Source organism: Hermetia illucens, chromosome 4, assembly GCF_905115235.1.
Source record: "Hermetia illucens chromosome 4, iHerIll2.2.curated.20191125, whole genome shotgun sequence".
NCBI classification, from domain to species: Eukaryota; Metazoa; Arthropoda; class Insecta; order Diptera; family Stratiomyidae; genus Hermetia; species Hermetia illucens.
In genome coordinates this window covers 143348814-143367472 of record NC_051852.1, presented here as the reverse complement: position 1 = coordinate 143367472, position 18659 = coordinate 143348814, and the positions used below count along the sequence as shown (strand labels likewise).

The window sequence follows — 18659 nt, the reverse complement described above, 5'->3', positions numbered from 1 at the left end:
TTTTTGTTTTTACTCATTTGATTCCCACGAGTAGGGGGTTAGGAGGTCCGCCGTGCTATAGCCCCTCGTAGCACGGTAAGGTTTAACTTACTCATTGAGGCGACCAGATACCAGTGAGGCTCCGTTCGAATGCAGTCAGTTACCCCCCCCCCCCCCCCCCCCATTCTCATCCATACGGATTAAGTGACCCGCCCACCGTAACCTATTGAGCCGGATTTTATCCACAACCGGACGGTCATGGTATCATTACACGGGAGGCTGATCCCACCCGGAAAGTCTATAAGGGCAATATCTATGGTAGAAAAAGAAGACGAGGCAGACCCTGTCTAAGATGGAGCGATGGCATAGGTCAGGACGCCAGACAGCTTTTAGGGATATCGAATTGGTGAACCTCGGCGCAAACCGGGATGGCTGGAGTTCCGTACTAAGGCAGGCCTAGACCGGATACCGGTTGTTGCGCCGTTGATGATGATGATAAGCGTGTGCTAGGCATGCGCGATATATATTCCGAATATGTAGACCCGGGGCATCCATTCCCTCTATTACTAGCGCAGGAATGGTGCCATCCGAACCTGCCGACTTGTATCTATGTAACGAGTTAAATGACCACTTTGCATGCTAGATTCCAGTCTCTCGGTTGAGGGTCGTATGCACCTGTTGGCCCCGAGATGAGATTTTTGATGCTGTCTGGGAAGTGCAATTCAAGCAAATGGTTTGTTTTCTGGGATAACTTTTTCTACGCGATGGGATATGGTTAGCCATATTCGGGCCATTATCTACCACTATACTCATCACATATAAGACGGAACATACTGGACAATCCCTCTAGAACTTGACTCATGTGAAGTTTATTTATGTTTTAAGCAATGTCAACATTGCCAATTACTCTTGAAAGGACTTACTTTAGATGGGGGACAAAGAAGCCCAAAACCTTATTAAAAAATCGATTTACTGTCCGTCTGTCTGTCTGTCAATTACACGCATTTTTCTCAGAGACGGTTATAGCGATTGACTGCATTGGTAGAAAAGTGGGAACTGTGAACGCTCACGCATTTAGTGAGTTACATCATTTTACGTCGAATTTGAGGGGGGGGTCTCCATAGATGCAAAAGGGGGGTATACATTTTTTTTCATCAAATATAGTCGTGTGGGATATCAAATGAAAGGTATCGGTTAGTACTGTCCGAAGCCGGTCTTAGTTTTGACATTTGTTGGAAAGGTGGGGAATGCGGGGGGTCGAAAGCGATCATTTCTTTAACGAACCCGTTCTTAGAAACTACTTAACCGAAAAATTTGAAACCTGTTCAAATAAAGTTAATAATAATACATTACTATGATTTTTAGTAATTGGCAGGAAAACTCCCCTTAAGCTCCTCCTAGAATCATGAAATTTTGCAGCAATATAGGCTATAGCATAGAGGAAATTTGGTGAAAATCGCACTATTACTGACAAAATTATAATAAGTCAAAGCTGTCGCTTCTGTGCAAATTCAAGACTTTGAATGTCAATATCACTTGAAAGTGGTTATTCTCACATAATATATGCATATATTACGTGCTACACACTAATGGGACAAATGCACACCCAAATCTCTTTATAAAAGAAATACACAAAACCTTTCATACCTGAAGCGGCCAACTTTAGTTTAGTTTAAGTGAATGTTGAGGAAGGGAAAAAGGAAATTTTGAGAAGTATATTGAGAAGGGTAAGTAAGGACACTACTCCTTGCGCGCAATAATCAGTTTAACCACTGATTCAAGAGACAAGCTAATGATGGTCTGTGAATCTCCATATGCTTCCTTCATCTTCTTTATCGCTTTGTCTTTTATTGTTGAATTATTCTGTTATCGCAGCACAAATAAAAAAAATTCATGAAGCTACCACCGTACGATATTCAGGCGTCAAAATACTCTTTATACCGGTATTTGCTCAAATGAAGTTATTATTAGTATATTTCTAATTTTTGAAAATTGACTGGAAATCTTTTTAAATCCATTCTAAATTCTTGAAGTGCTGCAGTAACATAGGTGATGATATTGGAAAATTTGATGGAAATCTTACTATTATTGATAAGGTTTCAGCAAGTTAAACTTGACCGTTTCGTGTAAATTAAATATTAGTAATGAAGCGAACATTGTGACATATTATATGGATATAGATACTTTGGGACCTTTATGTAAAAGGAGCTGTGGTGTATCCAAATATTTCCCAAAAGGAATACACAAAACCTTGCAAACCTGAAACGTTCAGCTTGCAGTATTCGACTTGTTAGTTTTGGTGCGGTCGATATCAATTCTCCTGGAATGTGGGAAGCATTAAAATTTGATATTATCTTTTGTCTTCTATTTATTTGCATGCAATCAATTTCAAGATGATAATCATAAACTCCGCAATGACCTTTAGATACTGAGCCTCTCATGATAGTAAATATTTGCAGAAGTAGATACGTTCGAAAAGTTTGGCGAAAGCCGACTGTAGGCTCATATTTCGTGTTTGTTGGGGAGTAACGCAGTAGCCATGCTAGTTAGTAGTCACTCGCAACTTTGCAAATAACACCTTCCGCTGCATCCGTAAGTTTGGAGACGAAATTTAAAATTCAATAGAAAAGTCAACAAAACAATATTTAACTTTTACTGGGCAAGCAAGTGCGCCTGAAACACAAGGAACCGTATTGCACCGGAATATGTTTATAGATTCGGTGAGGCAAACAATTCACGCATTTAATTGAAAAGTTGATAGAAAGTCATTGAATTTTGAATAGGATGCAACCCAGGAAATATGCGGGTGCATCGACCGGTGGAGAGTCAGAATAAAGTCAACTAAGAGGGTGAACGTGATCAAATTATTCGGCTAGCGACGTATGGGAAATAGGTCGCAGATGCACCTGACTACCTGCACGGTTGATTTTGGATACTGAGCCTCACCAATGTTCACACACATTCAAAGCCAAGACCATTATTTACCTTTCATCACAAAAGTCACTAAATCTTTCGTAACGTGGATTCCCATGTTGGTACTTACATGGAAATCTAAATAAAACTGATGCCAAGATTGGCACCGATAAATGACCATTGAAATAAAGCGATTACAATAATTGCGTGCCTTGAACGCTATTACGTTTACGTCGCAGTGATGTAATTGTTGTGGAGGTGCTGGGACGTATGAATGCTACGATTTTGATACTAGATATGCAGATACCCAATTCAGATACGTAACAAACGTAACCCACTGAAGCACGCATTGAACTGTTACCATTACATATCATGCAGAGGCCGGAGGGATATGCTCGTATGTATTTACGGCCCAGCGGCAGCTTCAACGACAAAATTGATGAGCTCGTTTGGAATGCTTAAAAGAGTCGGATAGAATCACACGCGGCTTCCACAAATGGGAAATTGTACGCCTAACATTCGCGGCTCACCAGTTCGCGGTAAATTATGCACATTAATGAACATTTAGTGAATCTACCGCGAATTTACTACTCAACCATGCACATTATAATTTTACGGCATTACCATCTATCGAAATGCAGTTCAAGTGCAAATTTATGGAAGACTGGTGACAATAAATGGGTGTTAGATGGACACAATGCAGGAGGATTGAGTGCTTTATTGCAGTTCGCCGGGGGATGAATTTAATGAAACTATTGATTAGGGGAAAATAGATACAAAGTGACTGCTATGAATACAAAACGGCAGGTGAGGCAGACACGGCATTATAAAGCTTTTTCACAGTAACCATATTTTCATACCGTTTCCCTCCTTATTGTTCTCTCTTTGATTTTCACTTATCGCTTTAAGACGTGTGTCCATATTTTGAAGTGTTATAAATTAAGATATAAGACAAATGCCCTTTCCAAGCAATTAATTGGTTATCAAATACCCACGCTTGCTCAGATTTATGTTAGAAGTTGAGCTTCAATGGGAATCGCTTTGCATCTTCACGTCCTGGGATTGATATTGTAGAATTTGATTTAGTGGAGAACTTGAACCCCATGACTATTGCCATCGACGAGTGTTCACTGAAGCCCCGAATAAGATAAGTTTTGTTGTGATTTCCAAGAAACATTTAACTAGGGTTTCATGTGGTCCATGTGTGGACCATGTGGTCCTTAATTTACTTTTCTTTGGCACTATATTGTGTGCTCCATGATAGGTAAATAGCAAACTCCTAAGTCCGTGACAGCTGCTATGATAGCAAGGAAGCCGGCTCAGATCTTTAGAGTAAGCCCAGTATCCGTAGCTGGGCAATCGCAGAGGAAATTCTGAGCCCCCGCTTCCTTCTGCGCGCCTTCGTCAATACGAATTGTAAGGTATGCCGAGCCTGGGGGTGTGGTCCCTTATGGGCCAGTGCCTAGTGCAGACCACCGCAACCTTGTACCCATTTGCACGCGTCTGGCACAGGAGCTCTCGTGATCGGACTATGTTATAAGCGGGCCAAATCCTGCTTCACTTGGCACAGATGATAAGCCTCCGCCATCTTAGGCGCGCGGCTACTAAGTAGTGAAAGTAGATTCCGCCCTTGACAGTCACAGCGAGATACTGACTGTACCTCCGAATAACTGCCAAGAGCAGAGCCACGCTTGGCCAATCGGTCAGCCCGCTCATTCCCCTCTATGTTCCTATGACCGGGAACCCAGAGAAGGGTCACCTTGAGTGTGCCGTCCAGACTGTTCAGCTTGTTTCTGGACTACTCCACCAGCCTAGAGGATGTCGTTGACGGTCAGAATGGCTATGTTACGCTTGGAGTTCGGATCATGCTCCGGTCATCGACAGACTTCCAGTAGTGCCAGTATTTCGGCTTGGAATATGCTGGCAAAACCAGGGAGGCCATACAGTTCGGATATGTGTATTCAAGAAAACCCTCGCGCTAATTGCACAAACCATCTGTGATCCATCGGTGAAAAGTACAGTGTTATAACCTTGTAACACGCCGCCGGTCTTCTACTTTGCCCTGGTTGGAAAGTCCACTGCAATGTTTCTCGCGAAGTTTAGCTTGCGTGTGGTATAGCCCGTGGATAATGCCCAGATTTCTCGAGGTCTTTCGTCTAGGATGTTAATGTGGCCGCAGGGCCTTGCTGTCCAGCATCCGGGCTCACATAGTCTGACAGCATTGCACGCTATTTAATATGGAGGCCTAGAGGGAGGAGATGCAGTAGTATATTGAGAATATCTACTGGGCAGGACTGCAGAGCCCTAACAGCACCTGCACACGCGGTTCTTTGAATCTTATTAAGCTTCATGCTATTGTATTTTTTTCTCAAAGTCTGCCACCATATAATAGAGCCGTACGTTAGGACCGGACGCACTACAGCTATGTACATCCAGAGAACCATTCTCGCCCGGAGACGCCATTTCTTTGGAAAGGTTCTTTTGCAGGCATAGAAGGCTATACAGGCCTTGTTAATCCTCAGTTCTATGTTCAATGTACAATTTAGTTTTTGATCCAGGGGTACACCCAAATACTTTACATTAGAGGAGAGAACTAAACTTCGTTCAGTCAATCGCAGTAGGTGGAATTCAGGTACCTTTGTCTTGGTTCCGTTTTTGTTGAGTTTTTGCCCTCATCTTGCGGCCCACAGCACACCTTTTGTAACACTCCTTTTATGATGTCACTCATAATGGACGGAAACATCCCTGACTCTAATATCAACACGTCGTCTGCATATGCCACTACCTTTACCCCGCTGCTGTCCAACATTCGTAAAATTTCGTCCATTACTATCAATCAGAACCCTGGAGAAATGGCGCCACTTTGGGCAATGCCTCTCTTCACAGCTCTAGTCAAGTGGTTGCCTCCCAGATCCTGCTGGATTATCTTGATACTTAGCATGGATATAATCTAATGCGTAAGATACTCCGTCATAATCCAAGGCTTCCTTGATGGCGTTGGTTCTAACCTTGCTGAAAGCTCGCACTATATCCAAAAAGGAGCTAGGGTACACTACTTGCACTGCACTGACCGCCCAACTACGTCAATTACCTCGTGGGGAGCGGTTTCTGTAGATTTGTTTTGAGGTAGTCATAGTGGGACCTGGAGAAATGCGTTCTCTTTATAATCATCCTTAGGTGGATGTCCAAGACGTACTCTAGTGTCTTCAACACGAAAGAGGTGAGGCCGATTGGTCGAAAGTCCTTCACGAACTCCTGCCACGCCTGCTCGCTTTCGGTATGAAAACCTCATGTGCGCCATCCTGGAGCACCGAAGCTGGAGAGATCTTCATACCACCACGGTGGCAGTGTCTTCTTGCTGTATATAGCAGGACATAAGACTTTAAAGGCGGTATCGAATTCCGTTTCCAGAGCCCCAACTTTTGATTCCAGTTCGTCTGTCGCGCCGATCATGCAATTTGTGCACCGGAGAGTTTGTTCTAAATTACGTGATCAAACTTTCTCCAGTCGATCCTTCTGGGATCTCTGGAGGTTTTGCAGAAACCTGCGGCGAGATACAGACTGAAAAGTATCCAACTGTAATCTGAGAAGGATCTCTGGTCAGCCTCTCTCCAGTTCTCCACCCTAAGAATAACATTCTCGGTTACTAGGTTTATATCAAGGACTTCCTCCCAACCGTCACAGTTCTCCGAATTGGGGAAATGGAAGGTTGGTGTGCTGCCCCTGTTACACGCCGATAGGTTTGTAGTAACAATAAAATCAAAGAATAACTCACCTCTCTCGTTGATTTCTAAGCTGCCCCAAAGCGTATGCCTTGCATTTAAAAAAAAAAAATTGTACAGAAGTTTTCTAAAAGTATTCGATAATTTCTTGGGATAGAAAGATGATTATAAAGACTGAATTTCACTCATTCAGGGGAAAAGCCACTTCTTGCTAGCTCGGTTGGGAAAACTTTTCTGACTCTAGTCGAAAAGGCCCGAATTTACAAAGAAAGGCCAATTTCTTGGGAAATCTTAATGCGCGATGACCTAGAAGCCCCTAGAGACAAGCCACTTGGTGGGGCTAGACATAGGTGTGAGCGATCCTGGTCGGCAATAAGCAATTTGCCTGAAGCGATCAATATCTCAAAGCATTCTAGTTTTTACATCATTTTATTGCTTTGTAGATCCGGTTTCGGTTCCATTTCTAGAAATCAATGTCCGTTAAATCATTCCAGAACTGGCATCTCAGAGCCTCCAAAAAGCTCGCCCTGCTAATATCTGCATTGAATTGGTGGTATTCTGTATTCTTTTGGACCTAGATGCAATAAAGGAACTTGTCCCCACTTAGTGAACCTTTCAATTAGTTAAATTTAAGTCTCTAAAAGTTTGGAATGAATATAATTCAATTTAAGGAGAAAAATTTCAGCCAAATTAGCTATTTTAGGAGTGAAGCCAGTCTTTCAAATGAAAAGAAAACGTGGGATCTTCCTTTGTTGGTTACAATTTTCTTTATTTAAGCAAATACCGCATTTTGGGGCTCAGATGTACATTTCCTCAGTATTTTGTTCCTTCCCACACTGAGGAAGGGAATAGCTGATTCTCGAAATGCAGTATTAATTTAAATAAAAAAAAATGTAGAAAACAAGGAAGAGAATTACGATTGCGAAAGATGAAATTAGCTGAAGGTGAGACCGTTGCGGATGACAACGGAGTAGACGTGGTGGACGTCGATCAATCACTCATAGCTTCTTCAAGAGGGACTAACATTGTATTTCGTTGATGACTTCCTCTATGTTCAGGCACTGGTACCAATCGTCAAATGAGATATGTTTGAATGAATGAGCACCAAACAATTCGTTTCTTCATGTAGGTACTTCAGAAAGAAAGGCACATAGTCATACCGGCTAAAACACCCCCTGGTGCGTCTGGGATTCCAACCTAGAACCGTTTGACGCATTACCTCAGGCCAAACCTATTCAATGCAGAAGCAACCCCCGTAGTTCAAAAAGCTTCAGTTACCCTGACATATCTCCTATGCACCTCCCTATTTTTCGCCTTAAGGATGCCTTGAGTGTAACGTGCAACTTGCTCAATGCGTTCTCGCTCTGCAGCATCAATCAGTCTCCGGATGTGAGGGTCATCTCATCTTAGCCTCTTGCACGCTTAGTTATTTGTGGAAGTCTAAGCAGTTACTTCATACATTTGCAAATTCATCCGTCCACCAGTACACAGGTAACCTTCCAGGATGAAATTTCCTTTTGTAAGCTGATAAAGCTCATTGTTGAAATAACTAGCGATTCAGGTGCAGTTCTTTTGTCCCCACCTGGGTCTTCTCGCTCATTTATCCCTCTTGACAGAGCTTTCGTAAATTTTCTAACGTCGATTTGTTGGCGAACATCAGAACATTGAGTGGAGCCGGTCATCACTTCAAGAAAATGTACAGATGATCATTGACCGCAAAATATCGGTACCGAAAAGCTAGACCGTTCGCACTTATGACTTCGTAGCAGAGGTTCCTTAAGGGATCGTGTCCTTGCAATCATTTAAAATAATAAGTCCTCTCCTGGTGGCCATCTCTAAAATCTGTGTGCCTAGTGAAACTGGCTTGAGCATGTCCCATTCCGGTGTTAAAGTCTTGTTCGACTATAACCCTTCCTTCTGTGTCTATTACGAAAAGCTGACATTGATTCCTTCAGTGTGAGGTAAATTGGAAAAAGCCACTTTCGCACAAACTAAACGACCCAAATGAAGTCATCTCCTCGACCATGGACTCGAACTCGCAACTTAACCGCGTTTCTCATCCAGATGAATGAGAAACAACAAGTCAGCTCTTCTTCATGCACCATCTTCTTCATTAAGTCATGAGCAGTTACACTCTTACGAATCACACCTTCCGAAAAGGGAAACATGAGCAACATTTTCTTTTTGCAGAATGCGGTCCTTGCAAAGGATACAGGATTTCGCCGATTCGAAAGTCTTCACCTTGAGCCCAAGTCCACTGCAGTTGTAACACAAAGTGCTTCTGTCCTGCCCTTTGCGCTGCCCTACTATATAACCGTAGGTCCCCCACTTAAAACATCGGGTTTAACTGCCTCTCGCCTTATCCTGCAAATGGTCGATCACATCTTTATTCTGCCGCATTGAAGGCTCACTATTTTCTCAGGAACAGTGTCCTCTCAAGTTGATAGAAGTATATCCCACCTTAAGGTAGCTCACATATGTGTAATCCTTATTTATCGCTTCTTTCAGTTCTTCCGTATTAGTGAGACAATTTAGTCCCCTATTTGAAGGGTACATATGGGTTCTAGGCTGGGAGCCAATGCTTTCACACCCAGAATGCTCAGCACTTTCACGCAGATCGTACTCCTCTTATCGGTCTTCGATCAAAGCTCGACAAGTATATCGCGAGTTCTAGTCCGCCGGATAGATTTAGCATCTACTCGAGCACCTTCTGTTAGTAGTTGTAGACTTATCGAATGATTTCAAAAGATCTCTCTTCGTTCTGCTTGACCATGGTTTGCCCTTCTCTTTATATTTGTGCTGATGTTGTCGTCCTAGTCAACTTCGACTTTTCTAGCTATGCAACTTAGGTTATGTTGTTGAAATTTCTCCTTTTTTCGATGCTGCTTGGTCCGTTCGGTTGCGGAATTCTTCTTGCTGCATCCTTGCAGAGAGATACGCACTGTTTTCCCCTCCCTTCCTTTCATCGTTTGTTTATCCCCTCTCCGACTGGTTGACACACCAGGCGCACACATTTTGCACAACCAGGGGCTACGCTAGTTATATATTTTTCCTCAGCACCTTTTCTACTATCTTCCAGGAGTTCCACTGGTGTATAACAAGATCCAGCAGTTCTTCCATTTCCAATATATATTTTTGAGATCCATGGAGATGTTTTGCCGGACGTCCTTAATTTTCCATAGAACCATTTGAAGTTCTTGAGTAGCTGTTCTTCCTCTAGCCTTGTCTTTCGGATGAGGTCCATCGTCTCCGGTTCTACCTGGCTGGGGGTAGCTTGGCGCTTGGTTTTCTCATGGTCCTTTTTCCAAATTTGAATTCTATATAGTCTGCCCTTTTTGGTCACCAGGACTGTTAGCCTCTACTCCCTTTTCACTACTAGTTGCCTTTTCCATTGGGACCTTTCTACTTTTTTAGTAGTTTGTCTTAAGTTCGGCCTTTCTGCAAATTCAATCTCCTATTTTGGCTGCCAGGTGTGTTGAACGTAAAGAATTGTTGCTCCTTCCAAAAATTTCGGCTATTGCCAATTATGTTGTCGTGATTGCTGTTGATCATAGCTTTGAGTGTACTTGCAATCCTGCTAAGATTATTATCGGGATGGAGACAGCTGAAACATTAATCAGGAAGCGTTTCTGGGAGATACCACTTACAGGATGCCACAGCTGTCAGCTCATGCGCAAGTTATTCTGAATCGTCTCCCAAATCGTAAATCCGTGCCATGCCAGGTTTTCGTCGCTCAAGTTAGTTTACCACCAGGTTGACTGATGATTAACTGGGAGGTGTGAATCCACTTGGTCCAGAAATAACAAGGATCGTTGCCATCCAGTAATTTTGCCTTGTCGATCCGAGCCCGTTTGCCCCAGCGGGCCCATAATTGCTAATTGGCACCCAGATTTAATGGAACTGTAACATAATAGCAGAAAACCTAGCAGTTGTCTAGGGAGTTGCGATCAGTTTGTTAGTTTTGGGGCCAGTTTGCCCCCACGTTTTATATATATTTTGTTCCCAATCAGCCAGTATTATTAGTGTTATCACTTAACGTAGGAAAACGTCAAAATTGTCACAACTAAATCAGGAATTGAAATCATTGGTTTTACAGATGAAAATATCGAACACTGCCGCTGGTACCATGGGTTAAATTCTATTTGTGATTTGTTAAGATAATTTCGCATTGGTAACGACCGGACGACATGACAGATGCCCAATGTATGCCTTTGACCAACATGATTGTGTCCTCAGCATGTGCAATTTTAATATATAGAAAGAAATATTTAGTCGTTGACGTTAACTATCAGCTGTGATGTGCCCTGTCCATAATATATAGGATGACATATATAATTTACAGATGGCAGCACTTTAGTTATTGAGAAATGTTTGGCATATAAATACATCAGCTGATATGTTTGGTATAGCAGCTGTCAAGCGCGATATAAATTACTTCTTAAAAAGATACATGAATCTTTACAATTTTGAATTGAAAATAAGGTTTTTGTAATATTATACATTTTTTTGTAATAAAAATAAAAATAAACCAGCATTTTTGAAAGTTTTTGCATTAATTGCTAGACAAGAAAACACCAGCAGGGGTACATGGTATATGATTGGAAAAGAATGGGCTTTACAAAAGTTATCTAGAATTATTTGAAGGGGGTGAACTTGGAAATTCCACTCCACCTGTGATCAGTGAGCAACACCCTAGTAGATTGATGATTTGTATTTCAAAAATGAGTCCTGAAAGGATTGCCTGAAAAGATATAGATATATTTCCGGGGGTTTTTTTCGTTTTGCCCGAAAAATCGGCGGAAGACATAAAAGTAAATGGAATCACTTTAGATAAAAGTTTTGAAAATTAAAAAAAAATATTTTTATTAACCAAAATAAATGAGATATTTATATACGGAAAATTTGCTATTTTGCCTTCTATGGTGAATGACAGATAAGAAAATTGCATTTGTTGAAGCCTCAGTGATTGTCGTAATTTTGCTTTTGTAGTTTATTCAAACGCCAACTAACAATATTTGACAAAAGAGTTTACTGTTTTCCTTTTATTTCTTCCAGAACACTAGTCAACCTGGTCCCAACGCCCTTAGTCAACCTCATGTTTTCCTTATACGAAATGAAAGTGCCGTTTACGTGTTCACTTTCACTTCCCATTGAATGTTCATGTTTATTTGGCCCAAAATATTCGAGTCATCGTAGCCTATACCGCCAAAAAGAAAGAAATTTCGCTAAAATAATGGAAAATGTTAGCTTCCTTCCTGAGTTCACTACTGACAATTTTGCCGTAGTCTACCAGCCATCTCTAAAGGATTCTTCTGTGTTTTACAACAAGGGAAAAGCTGATCTAAAAATAATGGCTGCCGATTGTCTGCATCTGAGTCAGAAAGGACACGCTGTTTCAGCAAACGCACTGTGGAATAATATGATGCAACGTGTTGGACAGAAGAGTTCAGGATTGTTACCTTTGTTCAAGGAGTTCAGATGTCCCACAAAGACTCAGCCGTATATTTTGACGAATCGAAATAGTGGACGATCTAGGCGATGAGAGATTTTTGTTGTTAGATAATAAGAAGATATTGTTAATGATATTCCATTTTTGTACCTGAATCGAACTCAAAGTGAAAATATAAATATTTATAAAAAACAACAAGAAAAATTTATTTACATTATAAAACTCCCATACAAAAAAGGAAAATATATACAGGAAGCCCTACATCAATGTAGGTACAATAGCGGGGGAAGTAGGTAAACGTGACGATTTAATTCTAATTGTAGAGGACTAGTGTGGTACACCATATGAGCTTGATGGGACTCCATATGATCCGGATGGAATGGCAGGTACACCGTATGAGCCAGATGGGGTGTGGCTGTATCCAGCTTGGTGGTATTGAGCTACTTGGATTGATGGGTTGATGTGTCCCAATTCAATAGCAACAACTCGTGAATTGTAGTGTGGAACTCCATAGGTAGGTGCTGGTACTCCATAGGTTGAGGATGGGTATCCACCTCCGAAACCTCCAATTCCTCCATGCCCGCGGGTGCTCTCTTCCAAATTCTCGTGATCGAGAAGGATTTCCTTAACTTTGTGCAACAAGGTTGGATCTACGTATTGTCCTTCATAGGTTTGGTGTCCGGAGCTGACAGCGTGGTAGTCTCCGCCACTAAAGCTAGAAAGATCTCCTCCGATTCCGGAACCTACATATCCTCCGCCAAATCCACTGGCATAAGAGGAGGAATAGCCACCGCCGGAGCCTCCGAATGATCCATGTCCTCCTGAACTGTAGCTGTATCCACCGCCTACTGGTGGTTCAGCGAAACACACTGCTACAGCAGACAAAACAACGATCTGAAAAGAACGAAGAGACTATGAGTTCGCTTTACTTTAGAGGTAAGAATTTTGAAGAAGAAATCTGGTAGGTATTGGAGTAGTTCGCAGCAAATTCGGAAATCTTTACTTCTCGGCATTTAAAACTACGAATTATAAACATTCTATCCGTATCTGCTATTACGTTAGTATTAGATAACCGCAGACAATTGGAAAATCTGCAAAGTGACCACTTCAACGCAAGTTGTGATTTACCAAGTGCCCACTTTGAAGCCAGCCGTGATTGTCTTAAGAAACGCGAGCATGCCAATTAAGATTATCACCCATTTCAGCGTATTTTCACAATCTCACTATCACTTGGTTTCCGCAATCCGAATAATAAAATGCACGCCTATAATCCCATTTGCACTTTCATTTATAATCCGCAAGAGTAATCCGCGCGAGCAACTTTACACACCGAACCGTGTTACAGCGTACTAAGTCACCTACAGACTTTCACGCTCGAAGCTCTGACTGGCATATCACGGTAGTGACCCCGCGAATTGCTGTAAGTTCCGTATGATCCTTGGCGGCTCAGCGCAATGTCACACCGGACATAATTTCGCCGCGAATCTCTTCTTCATCTCCGCTCCACTGCCTATGACTTTCACCTTAAGATACATTGTGTAACTTACCACGCCGAACTTGTTCATGACTACTTGGGTTATTTTATTGTCTTTGATTTTTGGTCGATAGACAGCGAGATCACACCGCGAGTTTAATCCACACCGAAGAAGCAGTAATTGCAGCTGGACTGAAGGCGGACTTCCTTTTCAGATATTTGTCCGAGTTCGAAGCTAGTTTTAAAATGATACCATCTCCATGTTGACTACATCTTTTTATACCCATTACAGGGGCAAAACTGCACAAGCCCCCAAAACCAGCATAGAGTAGGTACTGCACAGGATTGGGTCAAAATTGAATGAAGGTTGATGATGGTAGCCGCCGTGGATTTTTTACCTCTTCTCAGGTGAACAGATGGGCCAGCAGACACAGTTCGCTTACATCTTACGTATTACCACTTGCTCAGTTTTTTGGTGATAAAAAGCTGACCGTTGCAGATCGTTTAAGATGGTTGGCATGCACGTATGGTTCTCCAAAGACGCTAGTAAGTGCGATTTATCCAAGACGATGCCGATGAGGCTAATTGAAAGGTATAGTGGATAAGAGCGGTCCATATGCGAGCAGAACGCTGGTTCGTAACGGTCATTCAAGCATCAAACTTTGACGTCTTAGAAGATCATATTACCGATTACAATCTTTGATATTTAATACCATTTTAATTGGGTTTATGCACTATTTAGCGAAATATTCGCATTAAGTGTTGCCAAGTCTTGACTGACATGTTAAATAAAGAAAAGTGGTGAAGGGTCTGATTCGCGATTGTACTTTAATTAGTTAATAATTGCTCGATTTTTTCAAGTAGCTGATTCACATTTGGGCTAACAATTTTACAAATTTACAAAGCATCTACCGGGAAAAAAGTAACGAAGTCTAATCGTGATTCTACGGATACCAAGCCGCACTAACAAAATGCAAGTTACATCATTGATTATTTGATCGTTTGTTACATGACCTATAGAGTTCAAAGTGTTTGGAACGAGACATAATCCTAGTACACGTCTTTTCTTTTGGCTAGAGAACTCGTCATCATGACTGCACCACAAAGAAAAACCGGGACATGATCCCAGATTACGACAAACTAGGTCAAATAATCAAGGACTAAGGATGCGACATTGTTTCGTTAGTAGGTTTCCAAGTCTCATTGGGTTTTTGAGTCGAACCAAAGCAAGCTGCTTAATGCTTATTTCTCCCAAACCCAAGCCCGAGAATGTGACTAGTGGTGTGTGATGGAGATGAAAGCCTGTTCAGCAGGCATTCTGCTGAAAACGGCAAGTGTCCTGTGTCCAAAAAGATGCTGAAGAGAGGCAAAGCCTCTGAGCACTCAGACCTTAGTGGTCCATTGTATTCGATTCCTCCGTCCAACAGAATATCCCAGATTCACTACCCGCTGCAGCTGGAAAACATCAGCACCAAAAATCTGATTTCTGATGCGTCCATGGACGGGGCACTCACATAGAAATGTTAAGTGGATTCCGCTTCCTCATTACAGGATGGAGACGTATCATCTTGGATAATTCCTACTCTCAAAACATGCCCACCTAGTGAATTATGACCACTCAGAATGCCCACAATACTTCTGCAAGTTTTCCTGCTTTTGGACAGGATAAACTTTGCAGTATGTTTGTCTGGTTCTGACAAGAAAAGTTTTTTTCTGTCTAGCAGCATTAAATCTTCGCCACCTGTCATTATGGGAAGATTGTTCCCAATTATTTACAACAGCATCAGCCAATGCTACTGACACCCCAATTGTTGGTTCCAGTCCGGGCAGGGGGAGGTTGAAGCCTCTTTTGGTAAGGCATTCGTGATTTCGTTTCCCTCTGCACAACAATGACCAGGTACCCAAAGTAATTCCATCTACATTGCTGAACGATTTTTGAAGTGATCAAAGTACTAATCAACGCCCTAAATGCAGCTTGACTGACTGATACGCCTGTCCTTCAACCGTTTGTCAATCATCCAAGCTGCCGCCCTTAGGATCGCATACACTTTAGCCTGAAAGACCGTTGTGTATTTTCCCAGGAAAGGAAAAACCTACTTCTCGTTTTTATTAGAGAACTATTTTCTGTTTTTGAGCCATCGGTGTAGAAGACAACAGTATATCCTGATACGCATTCTTCTGGGACTTCATAGTTCTCTCTACGCTTGAGGGTAACTTCATATCTTCTACTAAACAGATATATGGGGACATGGGAATCGGAAGGCATTGTAAGAACTGGATTCAATACTCCCAGTAACTCTTCCAATGCTCTGGGCCCCCACATCCGTTGTTTCCCCATAGATCTAATCGAATTAGTTTATGAGATTCTCTCATTGCTGTGCAGTGAATAAATATATTCAGGGGCTGCAAATTGAGTAATGCATTTAGAGCTGCGCCGAATATCGTACTCATGGCACCGGTAATACCTACACACGGTCCGTTGTATATTTCCACACACCGTTCCAAGATCCCGATTAACAGTAGGCGCAGCCATGTTGTCAGCATAAGCTTGAACATGTGTTGGCAAATTTTGCAGTTCGGATAGTAGTGAGTCGATCAGCATACTCCACAGAAATGTAGACAAAACACCTCCTTGGAGGCAGTCTTTCGTTCCTTTTGCTGCTAGGTAGCTATCGACACTCACTTCAGCATGCAGCCATCTCTGCGCTAGCGTGGATCCACTCAATTAAAGCATCATCAACACCCTGCGCTCTGTTGGCATCACAAAGTTTTTGAAAAATTCCCTTTAATGTCGACGAATTCCCCCACCACGTGCTTACCCTTCAGAGTTGCATCTTCTATCCTTTATGCAAAGAATGAAAAGGAGACTTACAGGACTTTCCACGCTGGTAAGCATGTTTGTTCGCATTAAGTGGGTGCGACTCAGTAATGTGCCGCTCAACCAGTCTCTCTAAACTTTTCAGCAAGAATGAAGTCAAGCAGATCTGTCTGAAGTTCTTTGGATTTGAATAGTCATCTTTCCCAGGTTTCGGTATGAAGGCTACCTTCACCTTTTGCCAAGAGCAAGTCACGCAGCCCAGAGCATACTAGAAAAATATTTCTTGGAGGCTGCTCTAACTGCTCCATTTCCTCCTTTAGCTTTGCTGAATAGATGCCATCCATGCCTGGTGCCTTGAAATGTTGAAAGGACAGTATGGCAGCTCTCACCTTTCTATAGGTAACAACCGTTTTCGCAGTGTTCCAGTTCTCCTTGCAGCACTTATGTATTGAAGAGGTTGGAAGAACCGTCAACTCGCCCTCTTCCACTTCTCTCACCCGTTCTCCCGGGTGGTGTACTTTCAGGAGGGTTTTCTAAGAGAGTCCAACTTGGCCGAATAATCCCTTTTAAGGACTCTGTACAACCTTGAAGTCTCTCTTTCGCCTTCCAGTTGCGGATGCGGATGATGTCCTCTGCCTTCCTCCAAGAGCTCGGTAACCAACATTCAACATGTTCTGCCCTGCGAAGCTCATTGTTCACATTACTGAACTTGGGCCAACCGCCAGATCTTATAGCCGGGATTGCCTGCTGGAGCCACTTTAAAGCAATCTTGTTAGTGTACTCCAAACGGAGGAGCCCATTGCGAAAACCTTGATTGTTAAATGGAGGCTTCGTTTCAGTCTCCAGCATTTTTTTCCAGAGGCATTCCCGGAGGATGTTAAATTGTCCTTCTGACATTTTGCCATCCTTGGAGGAAACTCCCACGGCCGCAGTCAGCACAGAGGCTGCCAGCTTGCGCACACGTTCTCTTCCTTCCCGCTTTTATGTCCATATTCCTATGGGAAGGACCAGCTTCATTGAGATTTCTCTCGCTGATTTAATCACTTCCGCTCCTTATCCCCGCGGGAAGCGTGGATATAAGCCCTGGTGCGGAGCACAATAAAGCGTTGGCCACAACAGATGTGTTGGTCTTACGTTTTTGCGCGCATTACCGCTGACAGAAGAGTCTGGTGCGTCCAGTGTGGATCTCATCGGGGTTACTAGTTTATCCCCACTTTCCGCCTAAGATTCTACATCCTTGGGTCCGATTTCTCTGAATGTCACCGCGTCTAGTGGTACAGCCACATCCATATCCCCATTCCCAAGGTGCTTCATCTTACTTCGCAGTGCCCTCTTCTGCGCCGGTTTGGGGTCTTTCGGGTTCACGATGTCCGGGCCGCTTAGATCCATTGCCACATACCGGCATTCAATCAGTAGGATCCACGTTATCGGCTTCCCTTTCTGCCGCTCTTCCCGATAAGGGTGAAGGAGATGGTTCTTACAGGCAGGATTAAGCCTGTACTCTCCCCCTCCTTAGTGACCGAAATTCCGCCCGGACAGCAAAAAAACAATGCTTTTGGAAAATTGTATGCCCACTTACGATGGCTAGCGAGCATGCTGAGCATGAGAACGACAAAGGAAAAGAGGTCTGTTCAAGTTCAAGGTCCAAGGAAGTATGAAGACGGTAAAGACTGGTGTTATTGCGTAAAACTGGTAAATCTTGTCAACCATCCTCCTATAGTACACTCCGCTCGCACAACATGGTGTGGATACTCTGGGTTCCAGGCCACGTTGGTTTAGAAGGAAATGATGATAAACTGGTCAGGAAAGGAGCACACAGACCAGAACTCTTCTGTAGAATCGGAAATCGGGTCATTGCTGCAACGCTGAAAACTGAAGGAGAACGGCTGAGGGAACTGTGAGTTCCACTTCATGGCGTATTCAACAATGCAATGCACGTTCTGCGTTTGAAATCATGCCGGCGTACTCCGGTGATACCTTGCAGGCATGCTTGGAGCTTTCGAGTGACAGTGGTGGTCACTTTCCTTGAAGTACGCCAATATAGCGACACAAGCACCGAACAATCTTACTTGATCTTGATTTTGAGATAACGGTATTGTCAAATTTTAGACATGCAGCGAAAGCACATCTAGGCGCTGTCAATGCATTGGGCGACATCCACTTCGGTGCCCCGTCGGCAAAAACGGCGCTTCCTAGATATACAAATTTCCATATTGATTGACGCCTTCAATGCTGTGCCCATTAATGCAGATAGGGAGTGGGTGATGATGTTGGTATTTATCTTCAGTCTAATTAATACCAGAT

At 42.8% G+C, this 18659-nt stretch overlaps 2 protein-coding genes across 3 annotated transcripts in view; one reads left to right on the top strand and one right to left on the bottom strand.

The window, feature by feature from the left end:
- Positions 1-12187, top strand: part of LOC119655693 (phospholipase B1, membrane-associated-like) — a 74099-nt gene extending 61912 nt beyond the window's left edge. For both annotated transcript variants that reach the window (XM_038061699.1, XM_038061698.1), the window contains one exon: positions 11670-12187. In XM_038061699.1, the coding sequence (XP_037917627.1) occupies positions 11670-12156 (487 nt within the window). In that variant the 3' untranslated portion in view covers positions 12157-12187. The remainder of the gene's footprint in view (positions 1-11669) is intronic.
- Positions 12188-12244: 57 nt separating this feature from the next.
- On the bottom strand, positions 12245-13796 carry LOC119655694 (ctenidin-1-like). Its single transcript, XM_038061700.1, has 2 exons — positions 13611-13796; positions 12245-12957 (listed from the first exon to the last, which is right to left on the bottom strand). The coding sequence occupies exons 1-2, from the start codon at positions 13626-13628 to the stop codon at positions 12391-12393; spliced, it is 585 nt and encodes a 194-aa protein (XP_037917628.1). The 5' UTR covers positions 13629-13796; the 3' UTR covers positions 12245-12390.
- Positions 13797-18659: the final 4863 nt, after the last annotated feature.